At 36.6% G+C, this 16,329-nt stretch overlaps 1 protein-coding gene across 1 annotated transcript in view; it reads right to left on the bottom strand.

Moving 5' to 3' along the window:
* Positions 1-16,329, bottom strand: part of KYNU (kynureninase) — a 118,496-nt gene that overhangs the window by 60,710 nt on the left and 41,457 nt on the right. The window contains exons 5-8 of the mRNA XM_068967958.1: positions 9,080-9,141; positions 6,015-6,086; positions 4,767-4,841; positions 1,404-1,550 (exon numbers count right to left, since the gene is read on the bottom strand). Of these exons, the coding sequence (XP_068824059.1) occupies positions 1,404-1,550; positions 4,767-4,841; positions 6,015-6,086; positions 9,080-9,141 (356 nt within the window). The remainder of the gene's footprint in view (positions 1-1,403; positions 1,551-4,766; positions 4,842-6,014; positions 6,087-9,079; positions 9,142-16,329) is intronic.

A 16,329-nucleotide genomic window follows, 5' to 3' on the forward strand; every position in this document is an offset into this window, starting at 1 on the left:
TAGCTTCAATAACTGAATATATTAACTAGATCTCACTTATGTATTAATCCCATAATTTACTAATGTTAAGAATATAATTTGACTGTTACCTTTTTAAAATATATGGCTTGATTGCTAAATCAAATACAACACATACTTAAAGATTTTAAATACAGTTTGTAACTGTTAAGTGTTTTCCCTCTTATTTTTTTCAAGCAAACATACTAAAACACTTTTTCACAAGACATATATAAAGAGTTACTGTTTCATAATAGTATACTAAGTATTATTCTGTAGTATTTAAGGAAAATTACTCATTATAGGCAGTATAATGGCTTCCTTAAAGTAAACTGGGTAAAATCCCATCTATGATAAACCTTTATTCTTCATCTCCCCTTCTTCAGGTACATAAGGTTAATGAGCATAGATTATATTTAGAATGAGTTATAGTGCAACAAAGCACCAGAGTTGAGTTTCTAATAGTCCTAGTATATAGTTGCTATCCTAAGTATTGGCTACTTCTGCTGACTGAGCAGTTCTGTACCAATGACAACACTTGAGGAAGCTCACCCATCCTGCTGATTAGAGGTAGACATTGAGAGAGCAGATGCTAATAAGGAGGTAAGACCAAGAAGTAACAAAAGAGGTTTAAATAGAGATGCCTAAACTAAATATTTATATTTTAAAGTGTATTTAATAAACTTTATATTTTAAAATATATTTTAAAACATAAATATTTTACTTTAGGCAAATATATATCTATACATATATATATGTGTATATGTATATATATATATTATGGGGCTTCCCTGGTGGCTCAGACAGTAAAGAGTCTGTCTGCAACAGGGGAGACCTGGGTTTGTTCCCTGGGTAGGGAAGATCTGGAGAGGGAAATGGCTACCCACTCCAGTATTCTTGCCTGGAGAAATCCATGGACAGAGGAACCTGGCAGGCTACAATCCATGGGTTGCAAACAGTCAGGCACAACTGAGTGACTAACACTTTCATATATCATGCTGCTGCTGCTGCTGCTAAGTCACTTCAGTCATATTCGACTCTGTGCGACTCCATAGATGATAGCCCTTTAGGTTTCCCCGTCCCTGGGATTCTCCAGGCAAGAACACTAGAGTGGGTTGCCATTTACTTCTCCAATGCATGAAAGTGAAGTCTCTCAGTCGTGTCTGACTCTTAGCGACTCCATGGACTACAGCCTACCTGGCTCCTCCGTCCGTGGGATTTTCCAGGCAAGAGTACTGGAGTGGGGTGCCATTGCCTTCTCCATCATGTGTGTGTGTTTGTGTGTGTGTGTGTATATGTGTGTATGTATGTGTGTGTGTATATATATATATATATATATATATATATATATATATATATATATATATGTTCTGGACAAAGTGGGGAGGAGGAAATGGTGCACATACCTTTGCTTGTCCTGCTTTTGTGATGGCAGGTATATTAAAGAGCTGTCCAGTATAAAAATGCAGACCGCTGAAAAGGATCACTGCAATAGAGTCACCTTCATTCTCAATTACTTCAAGGATATCCTCTAATCTCAATGTGTCTTCCCCCTAAAGTCATGGTAGGCATAAATTACATAATATCCACAATGACGTCTTTTCTGTTTATATTTCCCAATCCAAAAATCACTTTGGGATCTTTCTTACCTAGATGTCCATCAGCAGATGAATGGATAAGAAAGCTGTGGTACATATACACAATGGAGTATTACTCAGCCGTTAAAAAGAATTCATTTGAATCAGTTCTGATGAGATGGATGAAACTGGAGCTGATTATACAGAGTGAAGTAAGCCAGAAAGAAAAACACCAGTACAGTATACTAACACATATATATGGAATTTAGAAAGATGGCAATGACGACCCTGTATGCAAGACAGCAAAAAAGACACAGATGTGTATAACGGACTTTTGGACTCAGAGGGAGAGGGAGAGGGTGGGATGATTTGGGAGAATGGCATTCTAACATGTATACTATCATGTAAGAATCGAATCGCCAGTCTATGTCTGACGCAGGATACGGCATGCTTGGGGCTGGTGCATGGGGATGACCCACAGAGATGTTATGGGGAGGGAGGTGGGAGGGGATGTCATGTTTGGGAACGCATGTAAGAATTAAAGATTTTAAAATTAAAAAAAACGAAAACTGAAAAAAGAAAAGAAAAAGAAAAAGAAAAAAAATTTAAAAAAAAAAAAAGAAAAAGAAAAGGTATTTTTTTAAAGTTAAGAACTTTCAAAAATCTGGCAAGAACATATATCTGAACATGCTTTTTGTTATTAAGAAATGATAATACAATTGTAAGAAGTATTTTATAAAGTATAAGTTTTTGCAAAACTCTATTGCCTGATTTTATTCTTCAGTTTTTCAATTAATCTTTACTATTTAGATACTCATAAATTATTTCATTTTTATTTCCATCTAATAAAATACCAGAAAAATAGGGTGTCCATAAAATATTAAATGTCAAAACTGATTTCTTGGAAATTAGTATTTTATTTATCAATCTAAAATCATTAATTTTTTCCAGATAAAAGACACATATACATCATTATCTGAGTGAAACTTAGCCTAATATTTTCTATTAATGTAAAAGTAACATCTATTCCATACCAATCTGAAGGTAAAGATCCAAACACAAAGAAACTATCAATAAAATTTAATATTATCAAGGTTACTTTTCTCCCATAATTCAGTGATCAGTTACTTTGTGAATACAGTGAATGATTTAATTTGGTCTTATAAACAACTTGAGTGAAAGAACTCTGCCAGATACAAATGATAAATTTATAGCCTAATAATTCTCATCTATTTATGAAGCCTTTATGAATTTTTACACTGCTAAATCTGACATGGTCTTGAAGTCAAGGCATCATTAGCTACATTATAATTTGGGGAAAACTCATTATGATATTAATGGATTTTTCTTAAATTGTTTTTAATTTTAGTAACTCTTACTATTTGCCAATTACTATGTCCCACATTAGGCATATTTAATATTATCACATATGTAATAATATGCTAATTTCTGCTAGTAGTCTGAGACTTGTTTGAAAAGATGATAATCTATAAAAATAAGAGTGATAATTTGTACTGGTCAATCTACTTGAAGGGCAGGAATAGAGATAAAGACATAGAGAACAAACTTGTGGACACAGTAGGAGAAGGAGAGGAGTTGTGTGAATAGCATTGAAACATATCCATTGCCATGTATAAAACAGATAGCTAGTAGAAAGTTTGTGTATAGCCCAGGGAGCTCAACCTGGTGTTCTGTGACAATCTACAGAGGTGGGATGTGGGGAAGGTGAAAGGGAGGTTCAAGAAGGAGGGGGATATACGGCTGATTCAAATTGCTGTATAGCAGAAACCAACACAATATTGTAAAGCAATTATCCTCCAGTTAAAAATAAATTTTAAATTAAAAAATAGAGTTGACAATGAAATCTCTGAATTTCTAAGTGATGTGTATTTTATACATGAAGAAAAGGATTTCAGTAATTCTAAGAAAAAAGATTTAAAGTAAAATTAGTAACATGACAACCCCAACCTCTTTTTTTTTCCTGTAGAGGAAGCTAATACATTTTGTCCATTATAATTTTTTAAAAAAGTAAGGAAAGTGCTCTATATACTAATGCTTTATTCCTTTAAAGAATTGGTACTAAGCAAATGAGAAATTTATTTTTCAATGATAAGATATGGTTCTGTTTCATGTTGACCTGCTTCAATCTAGTAATGCTAAAGAGTGGTCCCAAATATATGATTAAGTCATACAGCTCTACAACACTTATTACTTTAAAAAAAAAAAAAAAAAAACAAACTTGTGATGGCTATAGTCATTTTTGCTAGAAATAAGCAATTTATATGTAATATATGAAACATATCATTCCAAAGCTGTGAGAACTTTCTGTTCCATTAATAACATGTTGGCAAAAAGAAGTGAATAGAGTAGATCTTTAATTTCTCAAATTGGTTTTGGGTTGAAAGAAATAACTGTTCAAACATTGACTTGAGAGTGTTGTACATACATGAAACCTAAAATTTATCCTGTGTGGATCTGTTGGTGCCAAGTTACACAAGCTGCAGGATTTAGATATCAAAGCCTGTACAACTTAGCCTTACAGCTTTATTAATATAAAGGGCACAGTATCTAGATCTTAAACATATGGTCAAGCCCAACTGTTTCCTTTGTTATCTGTTTAAATATAAAGAAATCTCACAGATAAAGTAAGTAACACAAAGTCACGGGGATTTCCCTGGGGAGTAATAATGAGAATGTAAACCTAATTTGCTTCTGCTACACTAAGTCCCTTTCAATACCCCAGACTAAACTCAGAGGCAAACATGTGGTACTTAGATTAAGAGGGGCAAAATGATAGGCATCATTCAACTTGTATAAATATTCAATAAATATAACTGATTTTTAACGTGATTTTAATGGCACCCACAGGCAATGGCATTTAAATTTGAAAATGATATATGCAAATTTCTATCTCCTCCCATCCCACTGAAGAATGTGGCAGACTCTAGTGGTATTAATAGGAAAATAGTTTGCTTATAATATGACTAGCCTTTGAAAAAATTAAAATAAATACACTTCTGAGTTAAGTTTCTATTTTAAGCAAAATGACCTAATAGTAACAGAGTATAGGTCTTTTATACTTTCTTGAAAGTTCCATTAAAGTAATGAAGATAATAAACTTTTGAACAAAATGAAGAAAAAATCAATACTAAATAGAAGCATGATGAATATTTATTTCTCTTTCTTATATACCTCTCTTGGCTTTATAATCCGCATACTTTTCTCAATGTTAAGTCCATGAAGTTGAAGCTGTGACTCAACAGCATACTGGAAAAGAAAGATGATTTTTTAAATCAAGTCCAGTGCACAGAAGTACATTAGAATATCTCAAAAAAAGGTAATAAAATAATAATAAAACATATTATCATATTAGATTCAAGGTAAAGGTCAAAAGTGACTAAATAGAATGTATCAGAGAAAAATTTAACATAATTTACATGCATCAATCTGAACAGAAATATTATATGGATAGAAATGTAAGGGTCATTTATTCTTTAGAAATATAAGAAATTTTTTGAGTAAGATATTTAATTAATCTAATTTGAGTTAAAACAGAGTTTACAAAATAACCAAAGTGAGCAGTGAAGACTTGTTAGACTTCAATACAGGATACAGAAATGGCTTTCACTAAAAAGAGTAAGCTACTATAAGAAAAGGATAAAAAAGTTCCCTTCATTGAGAGCCCCAGATGAAAATGGGAACCAGAAATTTTAGGGACGCTGAATTTTTTCAAGATAAATATTCTTGATCCTTTTTAGTAAGATCATGGCTATTAATTTGAATGATTAAATGCCTTGAAATTATAAGATATAGGCTAGAAAACTTAAATAGTGATAATATAAAGATGGAAATCAAGTTTCTCTAATACTAAAACTGAAATATGCTTTTAGCTGTGTTGGTGTCTGTAACAGTCAAATTTCTTATAACTGAAATTGCTGAAAAAGTAGCGTGAATTTTTTCCTTGATCCACAAAAAGTTCTTAAAGTCTTCAATACATTTTTAAAATTAAAAACTACCAATGATTATGCTAGTGTATTATGAAAGCAAATGGACAGATAATTGTTTATATTCCTACTTTAGGTAGCTAAAGGGTTAAGTACTGGGGTGTGTATTGATTTAATTTCATGAAATAAAACAGCAACAAGAATTAATAAAACATTTATAACTGTACTTGATTTAGACCAGTGGTTTGTTCAGTGTCTTTAAAAAGACTAATAAATCAATGTTCCCATTCAATTCTTTCCTCCCTTAACACATGTTTTACTTGAACAAAAGAAATAAAGCTACAATCTATAAAAATGCATAAATCAAAAGCATTTGACAGATCTTTCTATTATAAGGTTACTTAGAAAAGACTAGTGAATAAACATTCAAGTCAGGCAAATGATATGCTCCTTTAGGAAGAGTAGAAAGAATATATACCATTTGAAGAATCCTTACATGATCTGAAGGGAAGGCTTTGGCTTCTAGGAGAATTTTATACCGTTTGGGTGTAGGCTTGAAAAATGATAACTGCAATGAAATGGATTTATTGAGAAAAGCATTAATGTACAACTTAGACATTTGTTCACTTTTATACCACACTTTAATTTTATAATCTCCAGTATTTTAAAGGAATTAATTAACTACACAGTTAGATGCTTATCAAAGGTACATTTTTCCAATTAGCCTTGTTTCCAATGAATTCTAAAAAGAAGATATTTGCTCACTATGTTTATCAATAGGAAAGCAAATTTGAGAGAAAAATGTGAATCAGATAAAAATGAATCCTCAAACTTTACTTAAAAGCTAATTGAAAATTAATTGAAAATTGAAAATCTCAATACACTTAATGGCAATTGCTCTGAGACTGAAATATCATATTCTATCTAGTGCCACCTGCGAAGCCTCTCTATATGTATGTTTTATTCATAGTGATTTATCTAGAGCTGTAGATTTGGTTTCCAGTACATAATATTTCTAAAGTTTTATGATTCTATGAAATCTAATTTTAGGTCCAACTGAAAATTCCTTTGCCCTAATGAAACATTTGAGATTTCTAGATTCACCAGGGAGAAGTAGCTCATATGTTCAGAAGAGCCTTTTCATTTCTCTGTGCAGTTCTTGGAGAATACTGACTGACAATAATAATAAGGATGATTGCTATTGTGAATTGGATGTTGACCATTGGCCGGGGTGCTAAAACAATTTTCACATATTATCATGTTTTATATGTATGAGGTAGATATTATCATCCTCATTTTTTACAAAGGAAAAAATTAAAATTAGAAATGCCAATTGTTGTTTAGTTGCTAAGTTGTGTCTGACTCTTCTGCAACCCATGGACTGTAGCCCAACAGTTTTTTCTGTCCGTGGGATTTCCCAGGCAAGTATATTGGAGCAGGTTGCCATTTCCCTGTCCATGGGATGCTCTTGACTCAAGGATCAAACCTGTGTCCCCTGCACAGGTGATTCCTTATCACTGACCCACCTGGGAAACCCAGACATGACAATAGCCTTGTCCAAAATCAAACAGGTATTAAGTAATCTAGCTGGAAGCCAAACCAGAGTTGTCTGAACTGAAAGTCATGCTGTTTACCATCATACTTAACATACTCCATAAGCACTTTCCTTCAGGCATGTTTAATAATCATGTCTGTATACTATAAAAATAAAATATCAGTTCTTAATAGTCCATCTTTGTCCTATAGACATGCTTTCAAAATCTCACTTAAAAATGAAATACAAAATTTTCATGACATCAGTTACTCTAGGCACCATTTTTCAAACCAAGAATATATATTTTAAGGTATACATACTACCAAATTCTTAAAATGTAAGAAATACCTAAGCAGAGTGACTCAATGTTTGTTATTGTTTTTCAGCTTTATGGACTATGCCAAAGCCTTTGACTGTGTGGATCACAATAAACTGTGGAAAATTCTGAGAGAAATGGGAATACCAGACCACCTAACCTGCCTCTTGAGAAATCTGTATGCAGGTCAGGAAGCAACAGTTAGAACTGGACATGGAACAACAGACTGGTTCCAAATCAGAAAAGGAGTACGCCAAGGTTGTATATTGTCACCCTGCTTATTTAACTTATATGCAGAGTACATCATGAGAAATGCTGGACTGGAAGAAACACAAGCTGGAATCAAGATTGCTGGGAGAAATATCAAGAACCTCAGATATGCAGATGATACCACCCTTATGGCAGAAAGTGAAGAGGAACTAAAAGCCTCCTGATGAAAGTGAAAGTGGAGAGTGAAAAAGTTGGCCTAAAGCTCAATATTCAGAAAATGAAGATCATGGCATCCGGTCCCATCACTTCATGGGAAATAGATGGGGAAACAGTGGAAACAGTGTCAGACACTATTTTTGGGGGGGTTCCAAAATCACTGCAGATGGTGATTGCAGCCATAAAATTAAAAGACACTTACTCCTTGGAAGGAAAGTTATGACCAACCTAGATAGTATATTCAAAAACAGAGACATTACTTTGCCGACTAAGGTCCGTCTAGCCAAGGCTATGGTTTTTCCTGTGGTCATGTATGGATGTGAGAGTTGGACTGTGAAGAAGGCTGAGTGCTGAAGAATTGATGTTTTTGAACTGTGGTGTTGGAGAAGACTCTTGAGAGTCCCTGGGACTGCAAGGAGATCCAACCAGTCCATTCTGAAGGAGATCAGCTCTGGGATTTCTTTGGAAGGAATGATGCTAAAGCTGAAACTCCAGTACTTTGACCACCTTATGCGAAGAGTTATTCATTGGAAAAGACTCTGATGCTGGCAGGGATTGGGGACAGAAGGAGAAGGGGATGACCGAGGATGAGATGGCTGGATGGCATCACTGACTCGATGGACGTGATTCTGAGTGAACTCCGGGAGTTGGTGATTGACAGGGAGGCCTGGCGTGCTGCGATTCATGGGGTCGCAAAGAGTCGGACACGACTGAGCGACTGAACTGAACTGAAATCATGTCTGACTCTCTGCGATACCTTGGACTGCAGCAGACCAAGACTCTCTACCCTTCACTATCTCCTGGAGATTGAGCCATTTCATATCCTTTGAGTCGGTGATGCTGTCTAACCATTTCATTCTCCACTGCCCTCTTCTCATGCCCTCAATCTCTCCCAGCAACAGGGTCTTTTTTAATCTACCCCCCAAAATTAATGTACAGAAATACTCAGCACATTGGAAAACTGTCTTTCTGAAAAGATCACTGCTTGCTACCATTTTTACATAATTATTTTGTGTGCTTGCAGCAATTTAGCTTTTCATCAACTTTAACTCTTATTCGTTATGTTCTAAGATAAGAGCTCAGTATTCTAAAGCTGTTTGTAAAGAGACAACTCTCCCATGATTATGAAGAAGCCATTCTAGTAGGGCCCAGCATTTCCTGGTATAATTGAAAATAATCTCACAATTTAAGTAAGTAAAACTCCAAATCCTCATGAATTAAAGATAGAAAAAATCAGATTCTGTAAATGAGTGTATTCTAAACACTGGTGGGAAAGGAGGCTTACCAGTAGAAGATGTAAATTAACAGTCAAACCATTCATTAGGGCTATTTCTTTCTCATTGGCTCCTGAAAAATAAGTATATAATAATTTATATTTTCCTGTTAGTTTTAAGGGTGCTTGGAAAAACAAAGTATCACTCTTTCATCCTTAATGTTTTTAGTAATAAGGGCATATTTGATGTGCTATCACAAAGAAGTGGAAGTTTTCCCACTTGACTAATTTTATCAAATGATATTTGGACTAACATGCACATAGCTAGCTAAAAATTACATTTCCTTTTTGACATAATAAATAATAAAAACATAATAGTGAAGCATTTGCTTTCTCCTGTAAAATAAAAATGATCTATCATCAGCTAGGTTGCCAAATTCCCACAGAACACATTTTTGTGGTAAGTGCATCTCGAAGAGGAATCCAAAAAAGAACTGAAGGCCAATCACATCTTTAAAGCTGGTTGTTTCTAACATCAAATTAAAATGCACCTTTAATAAAAGAAGGCAATGCTGCTAAATGTAACTCACTATTACAGTGAAATGTACAGTAGTTCCTAAGACAAAAAAAGCTAGCAGTAAAGCAAATGCTAAATAGCTCTGGGTTTTCTTTATTCACACTGATACAAGATAATTCATATAAATATGTATTGTTTGATGAAGAAAACATGCAAAATTAAGATAACCACAACACAATCATAATCTGATCTAATTCCTATTAACAAGGGTCATACCACTAGAAACAGACCCAGAGAGAAAGCATACAGTGGATACTTAAGAACTCAGAGCACAAACAAAGGTAATAATACTTTCCCCTTTTGCTTCTTATAATGGCTCTTGAAGGCAATTAAAATAGTATCTCTTTACCATTACTGAGAAAAAGAGGCTATGAGCTTTAATATTTGTAAGGCTGTACTAGGTGCATCATACAAGTCTTGCACTTTGTATCCAATGAGATACTTCTGATAAAATCCCATTTTACTCAAAGAATAGACTGTAAATAGGATAATTATTCTAATAACTAGATAGATTTTTAGGTTAAATTCACTTGAGGGGAGGCCACTGGAGATAAGTGGAATTTATATTTCAACATAGCCATTTAAGGAAAGGCCTGTGCTTTGATCTAGAAGAGAAAAATTTGTTGCATTTGATAGATGGATTTCCCCACTTGATATGCAAGATTGGTAAACAAATGGTGGCTGTTAAATATGTATCTCTGGTCATTGTAAGGTGAATAGTGTCTCAAGTCCAAGGACAATAACAACCTCATACTGCATCTATCTATCTATCTATATACATATATTAGTTGTTCAGTTGTGTCCAACTCCTTGAGACCCCATAGACTGTAGCCTGCCAGGCTCCTCTGTTCATGGAATTATCCAGGCAAGAATACTGGAGTGGGTTGCCATTTCCTTCTCCAGGGGATCTTCCAAACCCAGGGATCAAATCCAGGTCTCCCACTTTGCAGGCAGATTCTTTACCTTGTGAGCCACAAGTAAGTTCTTCATACTGCATTCCTCGCTCTAAACAAGTGTCTCAAACATGCTAGATAGCTTATGTTGTATATGGGGGCATACATCTTCTCCTATGGTATGAGCATCTTTTTGAAATATTATGAAATAAATGCTGCCAGATTTATTTTCTTTCTTTGCATTATGGTATGAATTTTCACTATTACTTATAAAACAAAACATCATCTAAGACATCAATCTGATATTATTCTTAACTTCCCGTTAGCTCTTTACACACATCTTTTCTGAAAACTATTAATTTTAATAAAAAAATATTCTGGCAGGGAATGTGGAAGGAGAAAAGGAAGGAAAAATAATACATTTCACCATCCTTATCCATGGATGTGAAACCCATGGCTATAGAGGAAGGAATGTATTCATGGCACAACTCATTTTATGTTAGGGACTTGAGCATACACCTATTTTGATATTCTGGATGGAATATCCTGTGTGGACTCCTGGAAGCAATCCCTAAAGAAGCTGAGGGGTGACTATATCAAGAAAGAGCAGAACTGATAGAAAGAAAAGCATTTGAAAGACTGTGTTGTTCTTGTTTATTTGCTAAATTGTATACAACACTTTTTGCGACCCCATGGACTATACCCACCAGGCTGCTCAATCTATGGGATTTCCCAGGCAATAATACTTAAGTGGGTGCCATTTCCTGCTCCAGGGGATCTTCCCAACCCAGGGATCAGACCTGTGTCTCCTGCATCACAGGGGGATTATTTCCCACTGAGCCACTGGGGAAGCCAGAAATAATGTAATGAGAAGAAATTGAAAGAGGATAAAATAATTTATAAATTTACCACCAAATGAAAACAAAGATATGGAAGATGCAGAAAAAAAGAGAGGTAGAATTTCTATACAAGGCCAGGCATTCCATTTTTGCTTAATGATTACCTTCTGAGTAAAATGGGGAGCAACCCAAGGAGCGGTGGCTGAACAGGCACAGGAGGGCCTAGAGGAGCTATCCCATGTTGAAGGTCAGGAACGGCGGCGGTAAGGAGATACCCCTCATCCAAGGTAAGGAGCAGTGGCTGTGCTTTGCTGGAGCAGCCGTGAAGAGATACTCCACGCCCAAGGTAAGAGAAACCCAAGTAAGATGGTAGGTGTTGCAAGAGAGCATCAGAGGGCAGACACACTGAAACCATACTCACAGAAAACTAGTCAATCTAATCACACTAGGAACACAGCCTTGTCTAACTCAATGAAATCAAGCCATGCCTGCAGGGCAACCCAAGACGGGTGGGTCATGGTGGAGAGTTCTGACAGAATGTGGTCCACTGGAGAAGGGAATGGCAAGCCACTTCAGTATTCTTGCCTTGAGAACCCCATGGACAGTATGAAAAGGCAAAATGATAGGATACCGAAAGAGGACCTCCCCAGGTCAGTAGGTGCCCAATATGCTACTGGAGATCAGTGGAGAAATAACTCCAGAAAGAATGAAGGGATGGAGCCAAAGCAAAAACAATACCGAGTTGTGGATGTGACTGGTGATAGAAACAAGATCCGATGCTGTAAAGAACAATGTTGCATAGGAACCTGGAATGTCAGGTCCATGAATCAAGGCAAATTGGAAGTGGTCAAACAAGAGATGGCAAGGGTGAATGTCGACATTCTAAGAATCAGCGAACTAAAATGGACTGGAATGGGTGAACTTAACTCAGATGACCGTTATATCTACTACTGCAGGCAGGAATCCCTCAGAAGAAATGGAGTAGCCATCATGGTTAACAAAAGAGTCCAAAATGCAGTACTTGGATGCAATCTCAAAAATGACAGGATGATCTCTGTTCGTCTCCAAGGCAAACCATTCAATATCACAGTTATCCGAGTCTATGCCCCAACAAATAATGCTGAAGAAACTGAAGTTGAATGGTTTTATGAAGACCTACAAGACCTTTTAGAACTAACACCCAAAAAATATGTTCTTTTCATTATAGGGGACTGGAATGCAAAAGTAGGAAGTCAAGAAACACCTGGAGTAACACGCAAATTTGGCCTTGAAATGCGGAATGAAGCAGGGCAAAGACTAATATGGTTTTGCCAAGAAAATGCACTGATCATAGCAAACACTCTCTTCCAACAACACAAGAGAAGGCTCTACATATGGACATCACCAGATGGTCAACACCGAAATCAGATTGATTATATTCTTTGCAGACAAAGATGGAGAAGCTCTATACAGTTAACAAAAATAAGACCAGGAGCTGACTGTGGCTCAGATCATGAACTCCTTATTACCAAATTCAGACTCAAATGGAAGAAAAGTGAGAAAACCTCTAGACCATTCAGGTATGACCTAAATCAAATCCCTTATGATTATACAGTGGAAGTGAGAAATAGATTTAAGGGCCTAGGTCTGATAGATAAAGTGCTTGATGAACTATGGAATGAGGTTCATTACATTGTACAGGAGACAGGGATCAAGACCATCCCCATGGAAAAGAAATGCAAAAAAAGCAAAATGGCTGTCTGGGAAGGCCTTACAAATAGCTGTGAAAAGAAGAGAGGCGAAAGCAAAGGAGAAAAGGAAAGATATAAGCATCTGAATGCAGAGTTCCAAAGAATAGCAAGGAGAGATAAGAAAGCCTTCTTCAGCGATCAGTGCAAAGAAATAGAGGAAAACAACAGAATGGGAAAGACTAGAGATCTCTTCAAGAAAATTAGAGATACCAAGGGAACATTTCATGCAAAGATGGGCTCGATAAAGGACAGAAATGGTATGGACCTAACAGAAGCAGAAGATATTAAGAAGAGGTGGCAAGAATACACAGAAGAACTGTACAAAAAAGATCTTCATGACCCAGATAATCATGATGATGTGATCACTAATCTAGAGCCAGACATCTTGGAATGTGAAGTCAAGTGGGCCTTAGAAAGCATCACTATGAACAAAGCTAGTGGAGATGATGGAATTCGAGTTGAGCTGTTTCAAATCCTGAAAAATGATGCTGTGAAAGTGCTGCACAGTCAATATGCCAGCAAATTTGGAAAACTCAGCAGTGGCCACAGGAGTGGAAAAGGTCAGTTTTCATTCCAATCCCAAAGAAAGGCAACGCCAAAGAATGCTCAAACTACTGCACAATTGCACTCATCTCACATGCTAGTAAAGTGATGCTCAAGATTCTCCAAGCCAGGTCTCAGCAATACTTGAACCGTGAACTCCCTGATGTTCAAGCTAGTTTTAGAAAAGGCAGAGGAACCAGAGATCAAGTTGCTAACATCCACTGGATCATGGAAAAAGCAAGAGAGTTCCAGAAAAACATCCATTTCTGCTTTATTGACTATGCCAAAACCTTTGACTGTGTGGATCACAATAAACTGTGGAAAATTCTGAGAGAAATGGGAATACCAGACCACCTGACCTGCCTCTTGAGAAATCTGTATGCAGGTCAGGAAGCAACAGTTAGAACTGGACATGGAACAACGGACTGGTTCAAAATAGGAAAAGGTGTATGTCAAGGCTGTATATTGTCACCCTGCTTATTTAACTTATATGCAGAGTACATCATGAGAAACGCTGGACTGGAAGAAGCACAAACTGGAATCAAGATTGCCGAGAGAAATATCAGTAACCTCAGATATGCAGATAACACCACCTTTATGGCAGAAAGTGAAGAGGAGCTAAAAAGCTTCTTGATGAAAGTGAAAGAGGAGAGTGAAAAAGTTGGCTTAAAGCTCAACATTCAGAAAACGAAGGTCATGGCATCTGGTCCCATCACTTCATGGGAAATAGATGGGGAAACAGTGGAAACAGTGTCAGATTTTATTTTGGGGGGCTCCAAAATCACTGCAGATGGTGACTGCAGCCATGAAATTAAAAGACACTTACTCCTTGGAAGAAAAGTTAGGACCAACCTAGATAGTATATTCAAAAGCAGAGACATTACTTTGCCGACTAAGGTCCATCTAGTCAAGGCTATGGTTTTTCGTGTGGTCATGTATGGATGTGATAGTTGGACTGTGAAGAAGGCTGAGCACCGAAGAATTGATGCTTTTGAACTGTGGTGTTGGAGAAGACTCTTAAGAGTCCGTTGGACTGCAAGGAGATCCAACCAGTCCATTCTGAAGGAGATCATCCCTGGGATTTCTTTGGAAGGATTGATGCTAAAGCTGAAACTCCATTACTTTGTCCACCTCATGAGAAGAGTTGACTCATTGGAAAAGACTCTGATGCTGGGAGGGATTGGGGGCAGGAGAAGAAGGGGACGACCGAGGTTGAGATAGCTGGATGGTATCACGGACTCGATGGATGTGAGTCTGAGTGAACTCCAGGAATTGGTGATGGACAGGGAGGCCTGGCGTGCTTCGATTCATGGGATCGCAAAGAGTCGGACACGACTGAGTGACTGAATTGAACTGAACTGAAGAAATGTTAGTCTTTCAAAGAATTCAGTGTTCATTTTGGATCACCTAATTTTTTTCATGCATGGAATGTGATGAACCACAGTGCTTGGGCTGAATTAATCTAGACATACACTTGGCCCTGTGCTTTGCACCCTTCACTCTCAACAGCCTGCTAAAACTTGGATCAGTTCTTTGTAAGTAATCCTTCATTGACTTGAATTTGTCTGCCCACATACACAAAAATTATCCCACCTTAGCACTTTAAATTCAATCAAGTTCTTCACAAATGCCCTCCTCACCTGCTTATGAACTTGGTGAAGGGGAAGGTCAGTGTATTTAACATGTGTGCATGCACACCCCTGTATAGCTAAGGACGGTGCATGTATTGAGGCTGCAGAACATTAACAGAAATGTTTATCCCAAATATGGCCTAAAGCACCTAAAGATTCAAGTGTTCTTAACATGCATGGGCTACAAATCAGATGGATTTTTAACATATTTTCAAAAGAAAATTTGCTTAATTGACCTATTTCTTTTGGTCCAATTTGCATTTCTGAAATTCATGTTTGTACCTTTAAGATATTTCAATATTATCAGCATTACATATGACAATAAATCTTCATTTAAAGCAAGTTGAAATTCTCTCTAGTTGCTTTTGTTTGTTCCTTTTGTTCTTCCTAAAAGCTTTTTTTGAACTAATGTTGAAACATCAAAAACTGTAAGTATGGGCTATAATTTTCTGTGCTATACAATATATATTTATTGGTATCTATTTAATACATAGTAGTTTGTAACTGCCCTAATTTCCTCCCGCCACTTCCCTCTCCCCTTTGGAAACCACTATTTCTTTTCTACATCCCTGAGTCTGTTTCTGTTTTTGCATATACCATCTTTTGTACTATTTTTTAGATTGTGCTTTGTCACTCAGTTGTGTCTCTTTGCAACCCCATGGACTGCAGCCTACCAGGCTCCTCTTCTTCACTTTCTGCCATAAGGGTGGTGTCATCTGCATATCTGAATTTATTGATATTTCTCCTGGCAATCTTGATTCCAGCTTGTGCTTCATCCAGCCCAGCATTTCTCATTATGTACTCTGCATATAAGTTAAATCAGCAGGGTGAAAGCATTCAGCCTTGATGTACTCCTTTCCCGATTTGGAACTAGTCTGTTGTTCCATGTCCAGTTTTAACTGTTGCTTCCTGACCTGCATACAGATTTCTCAACAGGCAGGCCAGGTGGTCTGGTATTCCCATCTCTTTCAGAATTTTCCACAGTTTGTTGTGATCCACACAGTCAAAGGCTTTGGCATAGACGATAAAGCAGAAGTAGATGTTTTTCTGGAACTCTCTTGCTTTTTCGATGATTCAGTGGATGTTGGCAATTTGATATTTGGTTCCTC

The sequence above is a fragment of the Capricornis sumatraensis genome, chromosome 3, assembly GCF_032405125.1.
Source record: "Capricornis sumatraensis isolate serow.1 chromosome 3, serow.2, whole genome shotgun sequence".
Lineage (NCBI taxonomy): Eukaryota > Metazoa > Chordata > Mammalia > Artiodactyla > Bovidae > Capricornis > Capricornis sumatraensis.